At 34.9% G+C, this 23939-nt stretch overlaps 1 protein-coding gene across 8 annotated transcripts in view; it reads left to right on the forward strand.

The window, feature by feature from the left end:
- The window catches only part of BBX (BBX high mobility group box domain containing), a 251937-nt gene that overhangs the window by 202448 nt on the left and 25550 nt on the right, over positions 1-23939 (forward strand). For 7 of the 8 annotated variants that reach the window (XM_056793423.1, XM_016433425.2, XM_016433424.2 and 4 more), the window contains 3 exons: positions 1216-1354; positions 8242-8390; positions 19018-19107. In XM_056793423.1, the coding sequence (XP_056649401.1) occupies positions 1216-1354; positions 8242-8390; positions 19018-19107 (378 nt within the window). The remainder of the gene's footprint in view (positions 1-1215; positions 1355-8241; positions 8391-19017; positions 19108-23939) is intronic. The other variant, XM_056793425.1, reaches the window with a different exon arrangement.

Here is a 23939-nt window from a genome sequence, read left to right on the forward strand (position 1 = left end):
AATTATACGTTTTCCATGATTAGTGTCATTTTCCATTCATTTATTGGGCTACTGTCAGTTCCCAGAGTACAAATGACCTTAGTAGCTTTAAATTATTATAGACTGGCAATTTAGAAAGATTGGGGCTCAGTTTAGTTCTCTTTGGGTCTAGTAATTCAATTGAATTCATTTTTTTTTCAATTCACAAAGCATATATTAATCATTTACTCTATGTTCTAGGCTTTGTTCTAGGCAAAGGAGGAGTTATAGAGATAAAAAACAACTCCCTCAAATCAGCTTACAAGCTAACAGGAAGAGGAAGGCAGGGATTTCAGATTGGTAGTAAATACCTAAAATACAAAGCCAGAACATAATAAAGGAAAGGAAAAGAGCCAGACAAGGGTTATTTTAAAAAGAGAATAAAAAATAATTAAAACCGATTCAAAGAATTTATTGTATTATACCAATCTATTTGACAGAATCATGACCCATAGCTGCTAATTCTCAGAGGAAAACAAAGAGAAAAATATATTTTAGACCATTCAGTCATGTAATCAAAGCTATAAATGGAGTAATACACTTCTAAAAAAATTATGTAGCAGAATCTAGAATCTATGTAACATTGAATCTTCATTATTTTTGGTTCAATCAACAAATGTATTCAGCACTTTCTATGTGCATTGCACTCTTTTATCTTTTACTTCATATTATGTTATTCTGATTTCATTTGAATACTTCCATTTACATGGATAAGAAAGCTAGGTGTCAAAGGCTTGAATGGAAAAAGGGAAAGAACCTCATTAGTATGATGGACCTTGAAACAGGGTACCAGGGAGTGAATATACTGTCTCCAGAGATTATTACTGAGAATTGTAAAAAGCCAGAAACAGGAGGACTAGTCAGAAAAGTGGTTTCCTCATGTTTAAAAATCCTGAATAACAGAAAAATAAAAAGAAGTTGTTATTGCCCAAATCATTTTTAGAGTTGTACAATCCATCCATTCCTTTACTGTTTATTATTCATGACAGTGAAACTCAGGAAATATTAAGTAAACTTATTACTCCTTTTGTTATAAAATAGCATGGATCATTTACAAGAGAATTTGAAATATTTACATCCAAGAAAGTTTAAATTAAACTGAAATAACACATGGGTTATTTCTAAGATTAGTACAATACTCCTCCCTCTTCCTTCCCCATGGATAGTAACATGAATCCTATTTTATTGTTTTCCTAGGGAAAAGAAGCTCAGGAAAAGGCAGCTCCTCTGATCATGAAGGGTGTTGGCATGAAGAAAATTGGGCGTTTACCCAGTGTGGGACAAGTGGAAGTAAGAAGCTAAAAAGACCAAAGCCAAAGGAAGAGTTTGTCCTTGGGTAAGTGCTTATGTCAATAAAGTCAATTATACTTGATTGCACCCTAAGTCTAGTAGAAATTTCATGATAAACACAATCAACTCAATACATTCAAAAATACTCTTTTCATATGCTTATTTTCTAATCCAAATTAAATGTGAAATTTGTGGACTGCCATCATGTCTGTTAAAAACTAATCTAAGTCAAAAACCATCAAATTAATTGGTTCAGTGAATGCCAGTCTTGGGAGCACTTTTGCCATTTGAGAGTAATTTGTAGTTCTGTGAGCTCTTCCTTTTATGTCTAGTGTTCTATTACACAAAAGTACATAACACAAGAGGAGCATATGATATGCTCCCTGCCCTCAAGAAGTTTGCATTGTACTAGAGAGTTAAAAAAAACAGTGCTTTAGTAGTAAATGCTAAATATTTGTTGAGCTGAATTAAATCTGGAAGGACAATGTAAAAAAAAATATCAAAATGTGCTTTATAGAAGATAACTGAAGATCAAAGGAGGAAGAGAATGTGAGCTCAAGTAATTAAGAGTTTCATGGAGAATGGTACTTAGAGCTAGAAGGAACATTTGAGGTATGTTATATACATAATATAATGTTATAACAATTGTCAATAAAATTACTTATATGATCAAGTACAGTTCTCTAAAATAGGAGCATTTTTAAGTTTACTCCAGTCTTATCTACTCTCCTTCCAAAGCACAAGCAAAAAAAAAATTGCTACTTATAAGTTAGTGTGAATAGCTTTCATTTTCTTTGTGCCAAGAGCTATAATTTCTCATAGTCAAGTACAGAGGTTCTCCATCAGCTCCTCTCTGACCACTTTGTGTTTTGGTCATTTAATTTCATTAATTAAAATATAACACTTAATATCAGACTCTGAGAATTGCCTCTCTTTGCAGGTTTTTGGGGAGTAGACTTTTCATTCCCATGTCAGGTCCATTTTATAGTGGAGGAAACAGTCTTTGTTAAGTGATTTGTAATTAAATCCTGTACAACATAGGATAGGTATTGATTAGCAATATTGGAACATCATAGATTTAGAGCTTTAAGAGACCTTGGAGATCATCTCATTCAATGTTCGTTCTCCGCCTCTCCCTGTATGGAAAGTAGAGGACCCAGAAAGGATGGGTAAATTGCTCATAGATACATAGGTAGAAGTGACAAGAATGATACTTGAACACAGGTCCTCTGATTCCAAATCTATCTGTGGGTATCCAAATATATCCATATCTCTATATATCTAGATGGATGGATGGATGGATAGATAGATAGATAGATAGATAGATAGATAGATAGATAGATAGATAGATAGATCATAATGCTAGATTTCAGAATCATCACTTTAGGAAGAGAGGGCATATAGTAAAAATTGGACTGAATGTTATACTCTTTATTTTTTAAGGTTTTATTGATAATATTTTTAAAAACCACTTTTATTTTCCACTACTACCACCAATAGAGCCTTCCCTTGTAACATTCTTACTGAGAAAAGGCAAATCAATACATTGACCACATCTGAAAGTGTATGCCTCATTTCATACTTCCAGCCCTCCACCTCTGCCAAAAGTAGGCATTATTCACTATTTGCCTTCTGAAATGATGGTGGATCATCATATTGATCAGAACACTGCAGTCTGCAAACTCCCAACCACACTATGTATTTCTAGAAAGCATTAAGTGACCTATGAATATTTTTTAAGAATTAGTTATTTCAATTGTTGGGGACTAGACTAATATTTCAAGAACACAAGAGCAGCAGATTAGTATGGATGATGGAGGTTTGATCAGAAGATGCAGATTCAAGTCCTGATTTGCCACTGACTGACTGTATGATTTTGACAATTCTATTGTCTTTGAAGTCAGAAGATAGTCAACAAGTATTTTTTAAGTGCAATGTTCCAGGCTCCGTGCTCTACACTAGGCATACAAAAGAAGGCTAAACCAATGCAATCAAATTTCCTCATGCATAAAATGAATAATTTGTCTTAGATTATCTCTTAAATTCATTTGGAGCTTTAAAATTCTATGCTTGTTATAAAATAGAGTGGAGGAAAAGAGCCATAGGAACTTAATCTAGTAGATAAATCCATGCCATTCTGCTATATGACTAAACAACTACAGGAAAAAAGAAAAAGAAATTAAAATCATTCCTTTTTCTGCCTTTATTATATTTTAAACATTTCTTTGCTCTAAAATGAACAAAGGAACCAAAGTTGGGTTATCTTTCTTCAGGGTTAAGGGGGAGCTTCCTATTGCAAAATGGGATATGAGATAGTAATATTAAATCAAGGTAAAAATAATTAAGAATTGTTCAAATTATAATGCTAGAGCCATAGGAAGCAATTCCTGAGGTCATGAGTAGAAATTGAGTTATTAAATTAGCAGTGTTACCCTACTTTATCCAGGGTGGTAAGAAAAGAAATTTGCCTATTCAGTTGTATTCCTGCCAAAATCCTTAGGGATTTCTATCAGTAGTCCAACTGGAAGGGAACAAACTGAATAAAAATGAGGGAGCTTTTTTTTGTGTGTACCACAAAGTTGTAGAATTATCAGTATCTTTGCATACAGTATTCATTTTATGCAGTCACTACAATGTATTGAGCAGATTCAAAATAATAAGTATACATTATGTGGATGAAAGAACATGAACAGAATGAGATACAATGTTCAGTGCTTTAAAATCTCGTGGTTTTAGGTTAGATTTAATCACAAAATCTCAGAGGCTTTGTTCTCTGACTGATATCTGAACAAAAATTCCCTCTACAGCATACCTAACCAAGTCATCATCTCATCCTTTGCTTGAAGACATCCTCTGAGGGAGAATCCGTTACCCTTTGTGGTTGTCCTTTCCACGTTTGGATGGCTAGTTTAGTTATTAGAGTTTTTCTGTACATCAAGTCTAAAATTTCCTCTTTGCAGCTTCTACCCACTGTTGCTATTTCTGCCCTGTGGGGCCAAGGAGAGTATCTGTAATCCCTACTCCCATATGATAACCCTTCAGATACTTCTCCAGGCTAAACTATTCATTCCTTTCAACTAATTCTTTGCCAGAATGTTTCCAAAGCCCTTCACCAAGGCTGTGTTTTATCATAAAATGAAAAGGGAAGAAATTATTTTAAAGAATGGCTTTTAAAGGTTGAGATAATATATTTCATTCCTCTTGATTTTTAAAAAATCAAAACTATGTCTAATTAGATGTACTATCATGTTTAAAACAGTACCATTGACATTTTCCCATTACTCCTGACCCAAAGGCATTGTTAAATGTAGTATTACCAAGGCGGGGGGGGGGGGTGGGAGTTGAGTGCTTTGGGTCAAATCCATGTGCCTTTTGGATATCTACCACTGCTATATGGCACTCTGTACAAAAGAAAGACACATGTAACATTCTACACATGATTTAGGAACAGATTTCCAAACGAGAGTAATAGGAATTTTGACTTTCTTTCAAAAAGTTCCACCTGTCCTCATTTAAGGGCACAACAACAACTACTTGAAGCCTTTTGAGGAGGAAAGGAAAAGTTAAATTTTTCCTTGGAAATTTGGGCCCCCAAAGATAATGGGTATGTGGGTTCTCTACGTTAATACTTCTAAAGGCACTCATATCCACACACACACTCACACACACACACACACACACACACACACACACACACACACATATATTAATGACAGATTCTCTCAGCTCCAATAATAAAAAGAGGTTTCATCCTTTTTTTTGTGTTTTTTTTCTTCTTTAAGTTAGAATTTAATAGACTGGATTGTTTGGCTCTTCCTGGTTTAGAGTGATCCACTTTGAATAGCGAAAAGTGGTGGCAGGTGTGTTACCATTCCTGAGAATTATAGATATAAACAGTTTCACCTTTTATACCTAGGAAATAATTCATCCATATATTTTTACCTCAATACTAGGTTGACAGCTGCAAAGAAAACAGAAGCCCTCCCCCCCACCCCACACATATCCCTCAATAAGTCTTCCTAATTATATCTATTTTTTATACAATTAACTTATGAAAACATTTAAAAACTTTATTACCTGCAAATAGCTTTTGTCTCAAGGTACATCACTCTGATGAAAAATTGAACTCCATTAGGCTTAACATTCATTCTTAACCTAGAAAAAGATATCAGTCCCAATACCTCTTTCCTATACTGCTTCCCTTCAAACGAGTTAATAGTGTCTCATCCCCATCTATGCTAGCTTCCTTTCTGATCACTTTATGACTTCTCCTATGGTTTCATTCCTCCAAAATGGAGATCATTTTTAAACTGAAGCAAATCATCATAAAATAACAAAACCAGAAGAGCTGTAGAGAAATAATGTAATCTATGGATTCTTAATCCTTTTTTGTGATATCAATCCCTTTTTGTAATTTTTATTAAATGCTGCATAAAATTAAATACATATGGTTATAAAAGAAACCAGTTATGCTGAAATGCAGTTATTAGATGATCTCTATAAGGTCTCTTATCATTTCAATATTTTATGATAAATTGCTTCAGTTATCAAAATACTTGGCAGTCAGGGAACCAAGATTAAAAACTCTCGATCTAATCCAGTTCTCTCATTCTCTAGATGAGCAAACTGAAGACAGAGTAGAGAAGTGAATTGCCCAAGATCAGGTGGTGGATTGGGAACTGAGCTAACACTTGAAATTTCACCTTCATGGGCAACTTCCTTCCAAGTTAATGGGAAGAGAATATTTTTAGATATAGGGATGCAGTTTTCTTTCCTTGCCTGCCAAGCCAGGCTGTAAGAAGACCCCTGATAATTTAGACTCTCAATGGCATACAGCTTTAAGGATCTCTAACTGGAAGGTGTTTCTCCCTAGCCTGGTCAGTCAGTCTCTGATAACTTTCTGTGGCTCACAGTCCCTTCCCATTCCAGGTGTTTTATCTAGGGTATGGGTAAGATTCTCATTATAATTATTTTTCTACTCCCAACAAGGGATTGTGATAGAGGGATGATGCAGAGACTTTGAAAGACATCACAGGATCTTCAACTTAGATGCTCATATCCTTGCCATAGCTTTAAATCACAAATACTAGGACCTTGTTTTATATAAACTTAACACACATGAGTTGTGAGATACATGTGATTAGCCATCTAAAAAAAAAGACAAAGAAAAGAAGACAAAAAAATTTAATTATGTGCAAAACCCATTCCATTTTTCCAAGTCTCATAGCATTTCACCCAGCCATGCACATTCTCACTCTGAGGGGCATTAGTGTGAGTCACGACTTTTGTTTTGCACCAAACGTTAGTTCCCAGATCAGTCTTTGCTGGGAGTTCTCAGCTTCTAACGAGTCATGCCCATATCAGAAAAGTACTTCTGCTTCTTTCCTTTACACTATTGAGTTATTAACAGTGGCCCCAAAGTACAAGAGTAGTGATGCCAATAGCTCTGATGAGGCTAAAACAAGTTATAAAGCACCTAGGTGTGTTTGTATAGGAAATAGTTATTAAATAACAGGGTTTGCTATTTTATGCAATTTTCATTTTACACAAAAAGTCTTATAATGTATTGGTTGTATAAAATGAGATCCTACTGTATACTCTTTCCTTCCAGTAAGGGGGAAAAAAAAGAAGCTTTATCTTAAATAGTAGGAAAAAATGGTCTGTTTGCTCTAGAGTCAGTTTCCTCTTTATCAAGCAGTTTTATAGTCTGCTGCAACCTCAGAAGATCAAACACAGGGTTCTGCAGTAACCTCTCCATCTGCCCAGGCTGCTTCTGAGTTAAATTCTACCAGACATAAAGTTAAGCAGCAAGCAATGACACTGTGGGCAATACAAAATTACCTCCATTGAGTATGTCAAAATCAATATCAGGACTTCCCAACCATTAATGTAATATTTCTGAGGGTCATCTAGGGTAAAGTTGCCTTGCTTCTTTAAAATAAATTGGCCCATTGAAGGTCTTATCCCTTTTCTTGCTAGTTCTTTACAGGTTTTCTTCTTATTTTCAAAATTATTTTTCCACACAAAACAAAAGCATTATAAAAATCCTGCTACTACAAAATTACTCAAGTGTGTCTCTCACACACACATACACGCTAGCAATGTACTTATTATAAAAGACGAGTACCTTAGAGAGAGCATGCCCTTTTGGTGCTGTAGATCTGCAACGTCAATGTACCCAAGCCCTATTTTTTTTTAAATTCCCCTTTTCTAAAGATAAGACATAAAACAAAGATTTTGAATTTAAAATAAAGAAATTCCTTTATGTATCACCTGAGTAATTTAGTCAGCAAATATCTATTAAGCTCCTACTATGTGCTAGGGAAACAAAACCAAAAAAAAGCCAAAAGCATCATTGGTACTGAGGAGCTCACAGTCTAAGGGGGAGACTATGCAAATAACTATGTACAAACAAAAACTTGTTGGTATATATAGATACATTGTGGGTATATCTATGTTTATATCTATACATATATATATATATATGAAATAAATTGGAGTTAATCAAGAAAAGGAAGGCAGATTAATTCTCTAAATACCTTATTATTTTTTTAATTTTAATTTCCAAATTTTCACCCTTCCTTTATTCACTCCCCTCACTCCTTAAGAAGGTAAGAATTATAATAATACTTGAGGGATTTCATAGGATATTTATGACTTTAAAAGATTTGAATACATATCCAAAGCATGAAATATAATCTTATCATGAATAATTCCCCCAAAAGTGTTATTGATAATCATCCAAAGCAAAATCTCTTCTCTTATTTTTTCTTTCCCAGAATTCACTGTGTCTTTATTCCGAGGGTCTCAAAAAGGTTTTCTACTTCTCTCAAATGATATCTTTCTTAATATATTTTCCCTCCTTTTATTTAAAACCATGCATTTCACATGCTGTTTGATGTTTTGTTTTGTTTTTTCTTCCCTTTCTATTAGCTTAGCAAAGCTGGAAGAAGAATTTGAAAAAAAATTCAATAGCCTTCCTCAATACAGCCCTGTCACATTTGACCGGAAAAGTGTATCTGTTCCAAGAAAAAAGAAGAAGACTGGAAATGTTTCATCAGAACAGACTAAAACCAGCAAAGGTTAGATGTGCTATAGTTTTCTACAGCATTGTCAGACTCTGTAATAAATTGTCTTCTGAAATCCTGCCTCCTTCACTCATATAATATTGGAGTTAGAAGTGAGGCAGGGAAATTTTTCATGTTGTTAATTGTGTTCCATGTTGTTTTCCATTTTATTCTTTTCTAAAGGTTTTTTCTTGTTTATCTCTGTTTTTTTCTTTCTAATCTGTGCTTCTCAATCAATTTTTGGTTTATTTTTTTTTTCAACCAAAGTTGGTATAAATTCTCAAGCATCCCAACCCACAGATTAGCCACATTTTGTAGTACACTGAGGCTTTCTTGAGCAGAAACTGCTGCTTGAATTTTTCTGCCATATATCTATCATAGCTTTGGGAGTTAACACCTATATAAGACAAGCTGAAACTATAAAACAGGAGATTCATTACCCTGGTAATTATGTCTGTCAAATAAATAGAAGCAATCTCATTCTGCAATATTGATCCAGTGAATATTACATTGATGTTCCAAGTATGTTGACTCAGCTATTGTATTAGTTTTGTAATTTAAGAAAATCTTTTTATCTACCCTTCCCTACTTAAGGAAATATATTTCTTCATTATCTTTATCAGAAAAAGCTAAATTTTAAAATCTATCCATTTTATGTACAGTGACTCCTAATACTTTGTACCAAATTACTTTTGTGTAATAAAATCAGGAATGTATTTTATGTTCTCAAATTAAACAACTCGTATTTTGGAGAATAATTTCCTCCTAATAACAATGCAAGGTAGATAGAGTGAGTTTTATCCCCTTCATTTTATGACTGTAGGAACCTGAGACTTAGAGAAATCTCACAACTTATTATCTGTATCTTCACTAGTAAGTGGCAGAGCCAGAACTTTTGAACTCGGTTTCTTCTTTCTGCTAAATCATTATTTTTTTTGTGCTACATCACTATACATAGTGCCTTTTTAGAGTTTTCTACTAGAATCATTTCATTCAAAATTTGTTGAACTTAGCCTCTTTCCCCTCTTAAGTTGAGTTTTAGTACAATGGTCCATTTGGAACAGAAGGGCTTTTAACCTCTGAAGATCAAAGTACCAGCAAATCACCAAATCTGATCATAAAGTAAATCATAAAACTGATCATCAGTTTATTTTATTATTCTTCGCCACCTGCCTCTCTATATTGTCATTCATTCATTTCAGTTGTGTCTGACGCTTTGTGATCCCATTTTTGAATTTTCTTAGCAAAAATCCCCCATTTCCTTCTCCAGCTCATTTTACAGATAAGAAAATTAAGACAAACAGGATTAAGTGACTTCCTGGTTGTGTATACCAATGTGCATATATTTTGTCAGGAAATTAACTGAAAGTCTTTTGTAGAATCATTGCCTGTTGTCTGTCTTGGAGCACTTCTGTTTTAAACCATAGATCAGCCTTTACTTTTTGCATAATGTCATTGTCATCTTAATTCTTTTCTTTTTCCTGGAATTTTGCAAACATAAATCTTGATTTGCACAGTCTGGAGAGAGCATATCATGTGAAGGGTTGTGTGGGCACAATTAAGATATATAAAGCAGGGGGGCAAAGCTACAGTTTCCTCCCCTAAAGGGTAAAACTTCTTATATTAACTTTCACCATCTTTACCTCATAGAGGGGTTGAGGGGGTAAAAAACAGATTAATTCTCATTAAGGTCTAGATTCAAACACAAAAAAAGAATGGGATGACTTAAGTAACTGAGTTTTTATAGTTGTGGACAGGGGTAGAGAGGGAGAATGTAAATTACTATTTGAGCAGTAAAAGTTAAGAGTTGACTCAGGTTCCTCACCTCATTAATAAAGATAAGTTTTCTGAATAAAGTACCAAAAGAATTGCTGACGTATATATTAAGTTTGCTTCCATAATGTCTGATTTGGGAAAATAAAGCACTCAGAACTAGGTCACCCAAGATGTCTACATTAGGTATAAAGAGAAACTTTTTAACAGATGGATAGTTATGCATGATAATGGAGTTACCAAGGGAAATTGTGCTTCTCCTTCTAATGTTTTAGAACAGGAGAGGGTGGTCCAATAGGCAAGACTAGAAGCCTTTGCAAGGTTTTTAGCTGCAATTATTTTTAGAATTGGAATTACCAGCTTTCATACAAGTAAAAAATAGATTTTAAATGATTGTTCTATAGAATGTGTTGTCCTCATTTGAGACAGTTAGCATAGAACTTTAAAGTTGGTGAATGGAATGTGGCACAAGAGGTTTAGGGTTTTCATTTGTTTTTACCATCTTTTTTAGAGCACATGCTAACATGCCCACCTGGAAGTTAGGATTTGTTTTCTAATATTTTGTATAAAATTCTCTCTGAGGGCTTGGTTGTCTGTATTCTTTTGTTTTCATATGCTAACAGAGGTGTCCAGCATCTTGTGATATTTCCTTGCCTCTTATTTATGCATGATATTTCATAGTACACCATTGTCTTAATCCTCCTTTGACCCAAAATAGCATACTCCCAAACCACAAATCATCAGTTCTTCTGTATAACATGGAAGTTTTTTCTCTAGAGTTTTCATGGACCATTTCTCTCCTTTCTGTTTACTCTGACTTATTCAGATTGAGGAGAGTATAGTTTGGCTTTTTTTTTTAAGTAATTAAATAATATAGGCTGTATTTAGCAAACTAATTATAGAAATATGTTTGTGACTGATTATAATTTGGCATTAGGATGCCAACATAGCATTAGTATACTAGCCTACAAGTTATTAATGGAATGACTGTACCAGCTGCTCCATAATCAGCTACTCTTCAGTGGGAAAAACAATGGAGAGGAAGTTTTTCCCATAAGATCTGAGTCCTTTGTTTTTGCATTAAAAAAATGTTCATTGTATACTGTATATGAAATTGCTAATAGGATCATTAGTAGAAGAACCTCCTGGAATACTTCATTTGTCCCATTGCTCCATTTTAAAAATTTATTCATTGTATTATAATTATAAATAAGAAGATATATATGTATATATACATATATAGTAGATTATATAGAATTTTTTTCCATAGAGATAGAGAATAGAGAATGGCCTTGTGATTACACTAGTATAGGGAACTGCCACATGACAAAACTCCTTCTTCCAGTGCATGTTGGCGTCATCTCTGCAAATGGCGGTCTTCGAGAACCACTTAGGATCTTGAAGGCTGGTTCCTTGCCCAGGTCAAAGAAGTAGGATCTGAAACTCAAGTTATCCTGGTCCCCTGGCTAGCTAGCTATGTAGTGCACCATACTGCCTAGAGAAATTATTCTACATATGTTATTTTAGATCCAGATGCATGGAATTTTTATCATCAAAGCTGTGTATTTATTAGAACCTACTACTGCATTCTCCCAATGCTCTCCCAAGCAGGTAGCATTCCAGATAATCAATCTCTCCCTTTTATTGCTGCTGAATGAACTGTCGGAAACCATTCAAAATACTTTGTTATTTTTTAGCAAGTGATTAAAAATCCACACCCTTCTCATTGAACTGTGGCATTTGAGAGTGAAAGAGAGAGACCACTTGAAAGATTCTAAGGATGTCTTAGTTCCTTCCTAGGCATTATCTTCTCAAAGGTGGCTATTAATTCCTTAAATGCTTTTTTATGATTAGACCCAATGCTCTTGTTCTGAACAAGTGAGTGAAATGGAAAGGGATGTGTCCCAACTGATGAGAGCTCTAAGCCCAGAAATGTGGGTAAATTGTCTCCATGTTCTCCTCTCTTTTATAAGCACCTTATTATAGAAACATGTCTCCAATTTTATGGTGGAAGTGGAAGCAAAAATATGATTATAGACACAGAATTTTTTGGGGAGGCAGACAATCTGCAGCAATTTAACTATTCCAGATATTCCCACTTACCAGTAGGCAATGTAGACTTGGGTCAAAAGTAGGCAATTGATTAATGTATGTTGACTTTACTTAAGGGAACTATAGCCAACCAATATCCAATACAATAATTTAATTGTATTATCACAGTCATTAAGTTTATTTTCTCCATATATCCAACAATCATGTATTTATCTTTAAAATGCAGACCTTGGTTTTAACTAGAAGTCTTTTTTACCTTAAATTATATATAAATTATAATGTATTAACTGCTGGCTTTCAAAAATACCTGATTCAAAAGTTCCTTTAAAATTGTTTAATCAATTGTCATATAAAGTAGATAGTCTCCAGTTCAATGCACAGTATTTATTTAAGCGAACATTGTAAATAATTTTCTTCTCTTCATCTCTACTTTCTCATTGCTTCTCTCTCTTCACATTGGCTTTAGTTTTTGTTTTTTTGTTTCTTACTCCTCTTTTTCCTTCTCACCATATTAATCCATTCCTATAGATTTAATTCATTCATGCTTTAAGACTGAAACTGATTGAGAAAATCTAGGGCAGTAGGGAGAAGAGGAAGAATTGGAAAGTGAAGTAGTAATAGAAGTGTAGCAGGTCTAACAGATTAGGAATTGACCATATAATTTCTTCTTTAGAACTATGGTAAATTTACAGCATACCATACCATGCTCAGGAAAACCCATTCTTTTTCTAATGAGAATTCCTCCTAATTCTTGCAAAACCAACCTAGTTATTAAGCAATTGTGACTACCTTTTATGGCTTATACTACTCGGTCTATGTGCATCCATACCTACCCTCTGGGCATACAAATCCACCTTCATCTTGTTCTCCTGTTTGAACCAGACTTCCTGTGATTTGTTGACAGCCCCATTCCAGAATGGAATCCCTTGCAATTCATACTAAAGATATTTTCAGACTCCTTAGGAAGCCAGAGAACTAAGCCAGAATGGAACCTCCTCCTCATTCTGCCTTAATTGGGCTCAGTGCAGTCTCATCTGTCAGGGGTCTAATCGTGGAGCAGCATATCCACCATTATAGAAGTTAGAAGCAGTTGACAATATACCTCTCCCAGAGGTATTCATTATTTTACTGGACCCATATCATTATTTCCCTCTGCATCTTTCAGAAAAGTGGGAGAGTGAGCAAAGAACAAGACCTCTAATCTTTTTGTCACTTAAAATCATAGAATTATAATATTTTTATGTTCAAAACCACTCCATCATTATAACTCTGCCTAACATATTTATTTCCAATTACAACAGTGAAAAACCAAAACCCAATTAGTTCACCTGCCCAAGGGCCATCCAAATCACCATGCTCTGCTAATATCACTGATACTGTTCCTAATTTTTCCTATAATATTATCTGTTTTCAACAATTCCGTTAAAAGTTAGTGTTTCTGGACATTCTCTGATATTCATGGAACTATTCTTTCCTCTCAGCTTATGGTATGACTTTTTCCCCCCACCAATCCTTCAGTCCTAGGGTTACAACAGAGATAACTACAGAATATTAGTCAGTATTCACCACATTCCCTGGAGAGTCACTTTTTAAAAAAAACTGTTTTTGCAACATCCTTAGGAAAAAAGCCCTTGTTTGTTAAATATAGTCCCTGGAGACATTTTATAACTCTTTAGAGCCCTGTGGACATGTTAATTGGCCACTGAGTTTTAAATATAGACTGTACATAGTCAAGAATTTAAGATAAAAGTTCCCATTGAAGAAAGATTTTTTTTTAACTAGCTTATTTTTAAGCATCAGATAACAGAAAGCCTGGATTTGGGCATGATAGTTTGTGATAATATAATGTTTTTCAATTCATAATAACCCACTTATTACTTGCATCCCCCAAAAGTGTGTTCCTTCTCAGTACCTCTAAGCCCACCTGCTGCTTTCTTCTGGCTCCAATAATTCTTCTCTGGCTGCCTGGCCCCATCCCTATAGGAATACATTTGAGGATCAAATTAATGACAGTAGCTAGTAATACAGGTATCTTGTAGAGGGAAAGATGGAGAAAGAATGAGGTCCTTGTATTTAGGGCTTTTTACACCCAAGTCCTAGAAATCAATGAGGTATCGTTAATTATTGTAAATGTTGTCATTTTCTTTCTAGAAAATGCTTTTCTGTGTGCTTTTGAGTAAAGTATGTACTTACTAAAGGTATATGTTTATAATTTCCTATGAAATCTCCATGAGAAAAAAAAAGATAATACTAAAAACTGCCCTTCATTGAAAAGCATTAGCTAAAACATGTTTTCCCAAGGAAAAAGAGCCTACCTAGAAGAGCACCATTCTGCTGCTCTGGATATTTGCTATTCTTTTTGTATCTTATTAATGATTCAGTGGACTTAGGACTCATCTGTCCCACCAGAGAGGACTAGGAGGAGCCTACTGTTGACCCCAAAGCAGATTCTTTTACTATGATGTGTCAGAAAAAAAGGAGAAAAGTAAACAGAGAGGGAAGTGTTCATTCCCATATATTTTTATCTCTTGGAGCAATTAAGCCTTCTAGCTGTTATTTTTCACCCCCCTCATTCCACTAACTGCCAACTGTCATAACTGTTTATTTACTAATGATCTGTCTTTTTCCGAAAAGTATAGGCTATTCATGGTGCCTTTGTTATACTTTCGATGAATTATGTTCACTCCATTTTTATGAAGCCATTAACTCTTACACGCTTGGCGGATGTTTTATGACTGTGTCCTTTTGGTAAATGAGGAAATAGGGCTGGTGTGTTTCTGTCTAGCCTTTCCAGCCCTGACCTCACTTACTCTGAATTCTTGATGATTGGAAAGACAGGTCAATGGAATACTTGGCATCATCCTAGATGGCAGAGGACAGAACAGACACATTTGCCAGAACTCAGACATTGCTTATTCAATAAAATTGAGCGTCAGGGGAAGAGAAACCCAAGGATGAAAAATCTAGAGAAGTTTATAATTTAGTTGTAGTTCCATCGTTTCAGTTGTGTCCGACTTTTTATGACTCCATTTGGGTTTTCTTGGCCAAGATACTAGAGAGGTTTGCCATTTCATGCTCAGACTCTTTTTACAGATGAAAAAACAGACAAAAAAAAGTTTATATGACTTGCTCATGTTCCCAGAGCTAGAAAGTATCTGACACCAGATTTAAATTCAAGACTTCCAGACTCTAGGTGTAGAACCCTAACTACTGTACTACCTAGCTTCCCCGTGTATAGAAATATTTGTAGTACAAGGATATGATAAATATCATAGTAGAGGTACAAAGTGTTACACTCAGTCAAGGGAGAATGAGATAGCATTCAAGTATGGGAATCAAGGAAGGCTTCATAAAAGACCAAGACTTTTAAAAGGATAGTTAGGAGTTTAGAAGGTAGAACCAGCAACAGGGTATTCTAGCCAAGCTGCATGGCATATGCAAAATCTTAGTCTGTAGCACATATTCTTAACCTTTTTTTTTTTTGAGTCTTGGACCATCTGGCAGTCTGATGAAGCCAATGGACCTGTTCTCAAAATTATTTTTTACATAAAATTAAATAATATAGGATTATAGAGTAAACCAAAGGATAGTAGAAAGAAAGGTATAATTTTTCCCATTAAAGTTCATGAACTCCCTAAATTCTACATATGGATTCCTTGGACCCTATGTTAAGTAACCTTAGTCTTGCATCAAAAAACAAAAAAAACTTGTAAAAAGATTATCCAAAGGGGAGCTAGCCAACAATATAATGGTTTGAAGATTTTTCAGGCAAGATAAGGACTAAGAAGAGACCAATGTATCTGACAAATTAGAACCCTAGTCACTTTTAAAAGAATAGTTTAGTAGGGTTGTGTTCTCATTATAAAGTGGAAAAAGAGAGTGGTCTGGAGAGGCTGAAAAAGGAGGCATGAATTAAGAGAGTATTTATGCTGAGAGCAATTTGGCTTGATTAGGGGAGTTGGAAAAGAGTCACAGAACTGTAGAATCTTTGAAGAATTCAACAGAGTAAGGAAGAGGTAATCAAGGGAACTAATGATATTGATTCTCTCTCTCTCTCTCTCTTTCTCTCTCTCTCTCTCTCTCTTTCTCTCTCTCTCTCTCTCTCTCTCTCTCTCTCTCTCTCTCCTGTTTATAAAAATTCTCTTCCACTTAAAAAAATCCCACTTAATGATCTTTTTTCATGTTTCAACTTTCAAGATCCACCTTTAGCATTGTCCTTGGATAAATTGTACTGTTTAGAATTCTCACAGCTTTTCTTAGGTGTTATGCTTAACAACCTTTTCTTCTTCACTGTCTCATCTATCATTCCATTATATTATTTTTCTACCTATTTTTATACATTGCATCTTTACTCTAGAGCTGATTATTTTCCACCCGCTACGTATCTCTCTCTAGTTCAGAGGTGTGGGTCCAGGAGTAGATTTCATGGGGTCACTAAACTTTTGTTCTTCCATAATTTTTTGTTCTTTCTGACAAGGTACTGATTAAAGACAGTTTTCACTCTATGTAAGTGGACCATTCCATAAATCTGTACATAAAGCGATTTTTGCATAATTTGAATTGGTCAACAGACATGGAGGGGTAGAGGGAGGCAGGAATGAAGGGGATCTCTCCCAGTGGAGGAAGTTATCTAGCACAATGTTCAAGGATATGTAGGGATGAGGAATAGAGGAGCAAGGGCACAGGTAAGATGAGGTACTTATGAAGACTAGCACAGTAGGCTGAGGGGGAAAACAAAGAACCAGACACATGGAAGTGCAGAGCATACAAAGGTCTCCTCTCAGCACTGGAGGTGCTCCATAACCCCAATCTGGTGTCTTTCTGAGTTTTTTTTTTCTGCTTTTATTTGGGAGTATTTTTGTTTGTTTGTGGCATGGGGAAGGCTATGAGAGAGAGACACAGAGACAGAGACAGAGAGACAGAGAGAGAGGAGAACAATGAACTTAATATAGGTGGGGGGGGTTGGGAATGCTGATTTACCTAAAGTAAAATTTATATAAATGAGAACTTTCCATAGTACCATAGCCTAGTTGCATGTATTTGAACTTGAAACATTCAAAGTTAAAATTTTTAAAAATATACTTATTTGTTCCAGCCTAGTAAAGATAAGCAGTGAATTCACATAATGCAACCACTTCACAGGGATTCATTGTTAACAGTTAACCAGGATTTTGCTGTTTTTTATGCATTTAAAAATATTAAATTGAGGAGAGGTCAGAAAGTTTCACTGATTGGACCAAGGGGATCCATGACACAGAGATGGTCAAGGAATTCTGTTTTATATTGTAATGAACATAGAACTCATTTTCTTTGTTTAGATAGCATAGTGAATTGAGTTTTGTGGACTGGAGGCAGGAAGAACCAACTTCCATGCTAGACTCAGTTACTTATTGTGTGACACTGGGCAAGTTACTAAACCTCTGTCTGCCTCAGTTTCCTCAACTATAAAATGAAGATCATAATAGTACTTACTTCACAGGGTTCTTTTGACAATCAAATATCTGCAAAGTGCTTAGCACAGTGCCTAACCTATAGTAGATTCTTAATAAATGCTTATTCCCTTTCTCTTCCTTATGAACTATTACCAGAGAATATTTTTAAATCATTTTTAGTAAAGTTTAATATCCAAAAGCTCTTGAGAGATCTCAAAACTCTCTTCTTCCTTCTGCCTTCCTTGACACAAAATCTGATTTTACACCAGTACCATGTTAAACTGATCATCGAGTTAATTTCTTTTTCTCAAAAGCATAAAATATGCTTCAGTATATTTTTTGACATGTGAAATATATTGACTGAATCTATACAAATATGGCCATACCATACATTCTTGACATATAGATTCTTCTTATGTGTGTCAGACACAGTACCTTTTCCCTTGCATACCTTGTTCAAAATAAGAATGGACACATTCTATTCTATCAAACCCTAACCAGACATATCGCCACATCTGGAGAAAGTAAGTCAGGAACGTCAACTTCATCTATACAGTAACGGCCACCATATGTAAAAGCGAATGGCCGCAAACAAGCCATTAAAATGTAACTATTTTTGAGAAGCTAATAATACTACTTTAGATTTTTTTCTGGTTTATATCTGAAATTCTCATTTCTCCACTGTCTGATGAAACAAAGACTCTCCCAACAAATTTTCACAGCAACTTCTCTCCCCTCTTCTTTTTGCCCCATCTTCCCAAAAAAAAGAAAAACCTGGCAAACATTTTGATTTTTCAAGTCATTCTTTCTTCTCTGTAATAGGCCCCTAGTGTAACTTTAAAGAGAAAAAAGTTGTCAGTTATTATACAGTCTGTAGATGTCTTGAAAAGATAACATGCTCTCTGTGAAAAGCCAAGAGTCATCTTAGTATAATTCCTCAGCAAGCTAGGAAAGATTACGCTCACACTGTGCTTTCTTTTGTGGTGTTTTATTTGTTCTCATGAGCAGAATCTTTGTTCGGACTACAGGGTAAAGCCCTGGTGTTGCTAACAGCCTTTCTTAAAAGCTACAGGATGTAATTCTACTTCCTACATCTGTGTGGTTTCTGCTTGGGGAAGCCCAGTCTGTATTAGCCCTAAAGAAAATCTCTTCCCAATAAACTCTTAACAAAAATATTCACCCTTTCTGGGTCCAAAGAGGGAAAGATTTGCTATCTCTTCTTCCCTTAGAAAAATAAAGATACAAAATGGGGCTTCTTTTTTAGCTTAATGTCTCCTTGGGCCCATTTGGGTGGGGGTGGTATAATCATTTGAGATCACAAGATACTTCTCTGTTGTACAAAAGATTGCTCATTAAAAATGTATTTATATTAATATTGTCTGTAGGTTCATTCCAGTCTCAGAAAAAGAACCTATTCCACAAAATTGTCAGCAAATATAAGCACAAAAAGGAGAAGCCTAATGTTCCGGAAAAAGGTACTCGTGAATTCCATCCTCCATTAAGGTTTCTTGGACACTTTCTGTCTGAATACATTCTTCTGTGCAGATAGTCACCCCCTTTTCCTTCCTTTTTGCTTGCTTCATCTTCATCAGCTCCTGGCTAGGCCATAGTAAAAATATTCTCCAAGGTCTAAGGTTGACTGGGTAGAAGGATCTCCTTCAGAAAAACCCCAGCACCAGAGACTTGGATCCTACAATTATTATTTTTTGGGGGGAAGGGAGTGGCCTATGGATACTCTTTTGCATCAGTCAGGTTTTCACTTCATCTTTGATCACGTTGTCAGTTTTTTTCAATTAAAAAAGCTTTCATCCATGCCTTTATCATTTCTTTTCCTTGACCTCATTTTTCCAACTTTTGTCAGTTGTCACAAGTGATATTTGTGTAAAAGTGTTTTACAGAATCATTGCTCTTTCCCCTCCCTATTTTTTACTTCAGTTCTTTTCTTGACTTATCTCTATGGTTTATGACAGAACAAATTTCCCTTTCCAATGCCTCCAAATTCTAATTCTCCTTGAATCCTTCTGTAGGCTGATTCTTCTCCTTAAAGCACTGGCCCCGTTTCTCTCTGCTCAGTGGGTTTCTGAATTAATTCTGGACCCATCTTAAGATGAATTTCTATTTATGGTTAAATCTTATGTCTCTTAATAGCAATAATACTAACTTACTCTTACATAATGCTTGACAGTTTACAGGTGAGAACCCTGTGAGGAAAGTAGTTGAGTCCCATTATCCTAAATTAAAGATGACAAACTGAGGCTCAGAGATGTGACATGGTTTGCCCATGTTTACATGACTAGAAAAATGGTGGTGGACAGATGGGCAGGAGGAAACACAACTCGAACCCAGGTTTTTTTACTCTTATACCAATGCTTCCCCCACTGTACTGGGCTCCTTCTCTTAAATCCTAATGTGAACCTCTCATCTGGCCCATATATGGTCCCATTGGACTCCTCCATTTATTTCATACTCTCTTTCCACTGCACACTACTTTTGCCATGATCTGTTGTGAACGTGCCCAGCCATGAATTTGTTTTATACTTAAATGACTTAATGTTCTGTGCTGCTTAACTCTGAATGACTGTGTCATATTTGTCTCTATATAATCATGCATGTAGATATTTGTGTATACAAAGAGCTAAAACGTTACTTCATTTTATTTTGTCTACTAATAAGTTATTTTCAAGTAGAAAAATGATGGGTGCAGCTAAGTGGCACAGACCTGAAATTGAAAGGAACTAGGTTCAAATCTGGCTTCAGGCACTTCCTAGCTCTGTGATCAATTTACTCTTCTGTCTTTGAGTCTAGAAGTTAGAAAGGATTTTTAAAAAAAGAAGAAAAAAGAAATAAAAATGATGTGTACTATTTAAAATAAATGTTGATTCCCTCCAAACTAATCTTTGACCAAATTGTTAACATGACCTTGACTTAACCATATAGTTCATAATTAATGAAATTGATTTGGCATTATTTGAATCCATTGCTAGTATTACTTTTTTCCCCTTTAGTTGGTGAATTATTTTGGTGATTCATGAATTGAAGTAAAACTCCTATTTTTATGAGAATGTGTCTATAGCTCGATTTTTTTAAAGTATCCATGTACATTAAGTCTAAAGCTTCCCTTTTGCTGTTTTTCATTATTTTTAGAAAAGGCCAGTAAAGGGTAAAATAAATAACTTACCTTTGACCCCATTCAGTTCACTCAGGTTGAAGCAAGGGAATGTCAACTTCCAAATGCCATATTCCAGTGAATGTAAATATGTAAGAATATAATGATCAGTGTTATATGGTCTTGCAGTCAGCATTAGACCTGAATTCATTTTCTAAAGCTGATATGTATACACAATTTTGAAAGGAAAAACTAAGCTCCCATGGGAAAGAAGGCTAATTGGAGTTCTTGGCTTAATTATTTTTTAACAAGAGTGCACTGTAATAATTTCTACATTGATGAGAAATTAGATGCTTTCAAAATTGGAATAGCATAGAGGTGAAATGTTTATATTACAAATGTGTGGAGTTTTTTTGTTATTATATTGAGAGGAGTTGATAAGGCAGACTTGGAGCATTTTCCCAACCCATCTCTCAAGTTTATTCTGTGCTTTAGTGATATAAAAAATTTTAATAATAAGTTCATGGACTGTGTTTTCATTTTCTTTTTTTTTTAAGTTAATTATAGGGCAGCTAAATGGTGGGACAGCAGTCAGAAAAACTCAGATTTTGAGTTCAAATTTTCTCTCACTTACTGGTCTGATCCTGGCCATGTCACTTAACCCTTTTTACCTAAAATGAGCTGGAGAGGGAAATGGCAAACTATTTTAGTATTTTTGTCATGAAAACTCCAAGTGGGGTAATGAAGGGTCAGACATGACTGAAATCACTGGATGAAAAAGTTAATCACAGTATTCTATTTAAAATGGCTCTACTACCCAAGTCCCAAGCCTCTATAAGTCAATATTATTTTTTTAAGATTGTTTAAAATACTCCCTCTAACTAGTCCCTATAATTCTGTGAACAGAATAGAGCCAAAAGGTGAGATCATTTAGTCTGCCATTCTACAAATGGAAAAACTAAGGCTCAGAGAAGGACTTGCTGGTGCCAGACTGCTAGTTAGTAGCAGAATCAGAACAAGAACAGAACAAGAACCTCGCAGTCTTTGCTACTTTATTCAATAAGGAAAATAGTAAAGTATAAATTGGCCTAAAATTGATCTCAAAAAGTGTTTGTGTTTCAATTAGCATGAAAAATATTCAAGGTTTGTTTTTGTCCTATAAGATGGAAGGCTCGTGTCTAACATATGTCTCTCTTTTTTCATTATTTTACTTATAAAATAGCAATCTCATGTAAAATTTCCAATGACCTATACAGTTACATATCGAGACAGAGCCCTAAATTTTCTCTAATGTCTTGTGACCTCGAGCATGTGCATTTCCTTTAGCCTCAGTTATATCAACTGTCCAATAAAGAAATTGAACTTGATGCTCCCTACAATCATGCTGGATTCTAATAGTCTATGATTTCATGGTCCCTGTGCCTCTCCTGATTAGGTTATTCACCAACCAGAGCTTCCTACTCTTTTCTTCCTGTTATTAGTTATCTTCAACCCAAAAGAAAATTGATTTTGTGAAGCTCTCAAAATTGGTATGGAAGCTATTATTGTTGATGAGATTTAATTTTTACTTATTAACATGCAAAGAAAAGTGAATATTATTGATTCATTCCTGATACAGCCAAAAAAATTACAAGCAACTTCAAATGAACTGTAATTTTTTAGACTACATTCAGCATTAGTTTATTTAGGGGGAGGGTATATAATTAGGTGGTGCAATATATCGAGTGCTGGGCTTGAAGTCCCTAAGACTCATTCATCTTCCAGAGTTCAAATATGGCCTCAGATCCTTACTAGTTGTGTGACCCTGGGCCAGTCACTTAATTATGTTTGCTATAGTTTCCTATCTATAACATGAGCTGGAGAAAAAATGGCAAACCACTACCAGTATCTTGGCCAACAAAACAAAACTCTAATTGGAGCCACAAGAGTTGGACACAATTGAAACTACTGAACAACAACAAATCTGATTTGTAGATTACTTAGACCCTTTTCTTCTCTGTTTGGTCACTTTTCTACTTATTAGAAAGTCTCCTGGAGACATTATGGTAATAGAAGGTGAATTTCAAAATCTGTCTAAATACATAAATTTATTAGTCATCTTAATCTTAGCAATCTGATAGAGGAAATTTAAAACTGTTACTTAAAAGAGTATTGGCTTAACCAAACTTTTGGTTATCCATGCACAGACAATATAGGAGGAATATTCGATTTGGAAATCTGAGAATCTGAGTTTAAATTCCAAACTTTTCCACTTACTACCATTGTGATTTTGGGCAAATCCTTTAGTTTCTCTTGCTTAGTTTCCTTATCTGTAAAATGAAGGAGTTAGTCTAGATGGCCTTAAAAGTCTTTTTTTAGCTCAAAATCATTGATTCTATTGTTGTGGGTAACAAAAATTTCGTTGTTTCTTTTACACCTCTCCTGTGCAGCATTTAGATTTCCATTCAAATTTTACCCTTTCTATTGAAGTAACTAGCCCTTTGTAACACATTTAAAATTCTCAAAATTAAGCTTTAATTTTTTAGATATTTCTCTGTTCCTGCCTGCCATAATCGCTCCAGTTTAAATTAGATTAGTTCATTTCTGAATGTGTACATCTATAAATAAAATGTCATAGACTGGCTTTAAAGAGAAACTTAGAGTACTAGAAATATGAATGATAAAGAGTCTGACATTATTACTTTACTTATATTTTAAGAAAACTGCTTTATGACTTGTTAGTGTTTCCATTTCTTGAATTCATAGTTTTTAACTATTATTTGTCTTATTTGTTTGTTTTTGGCCAGAACTGTGATTTCCCTCAGGAAGGAAGTGATTCCTGTTTAGTAGTCTGAAGGGTTCATACTAAAAGTATTTTAATGATGCCTTTAATAGTAAATATATGCAGAATGTTTCGAGAAATATAACATATTGCTCAGGGAACCCATAAACACTTTTTGGTTGTTGATAGGCAATTGAGGGAAAAATTGTTGGGAACCACTAGTCTAGGAACTCCCGTTGAGGAAATTTCCTCTACTGTTTTGCATTATGATCATAGGGAGTTGCCTGCTAAGCATGTGAAGGAGACGAGCTCTTTCTGTGTTGAGCTACACTGCCCTCCTTGTATGATTTAGTTATAATTAAGTTTCTTTGCTAAAACAAAGTGAAGCACAGGCTTGCTTCTGATTGTAGCATCTCAATCTAGCTAATCTTTTTTTTTTT

The sequence above is a fragment of the Monodelphis domestica genome, chromosome 4, assembly GCF_027887165.1.
Source record: "Monodelphis domestica isolate mMonDom1 chromosome 4, mMonDom1.pri, whole genome shotgun sequence".
NCBI lineage: Eukaryota > Metazoa > Chordata > Mammalia > Didelphimorphia > Didelphidae > Monodelphis > Monodelphis domestica.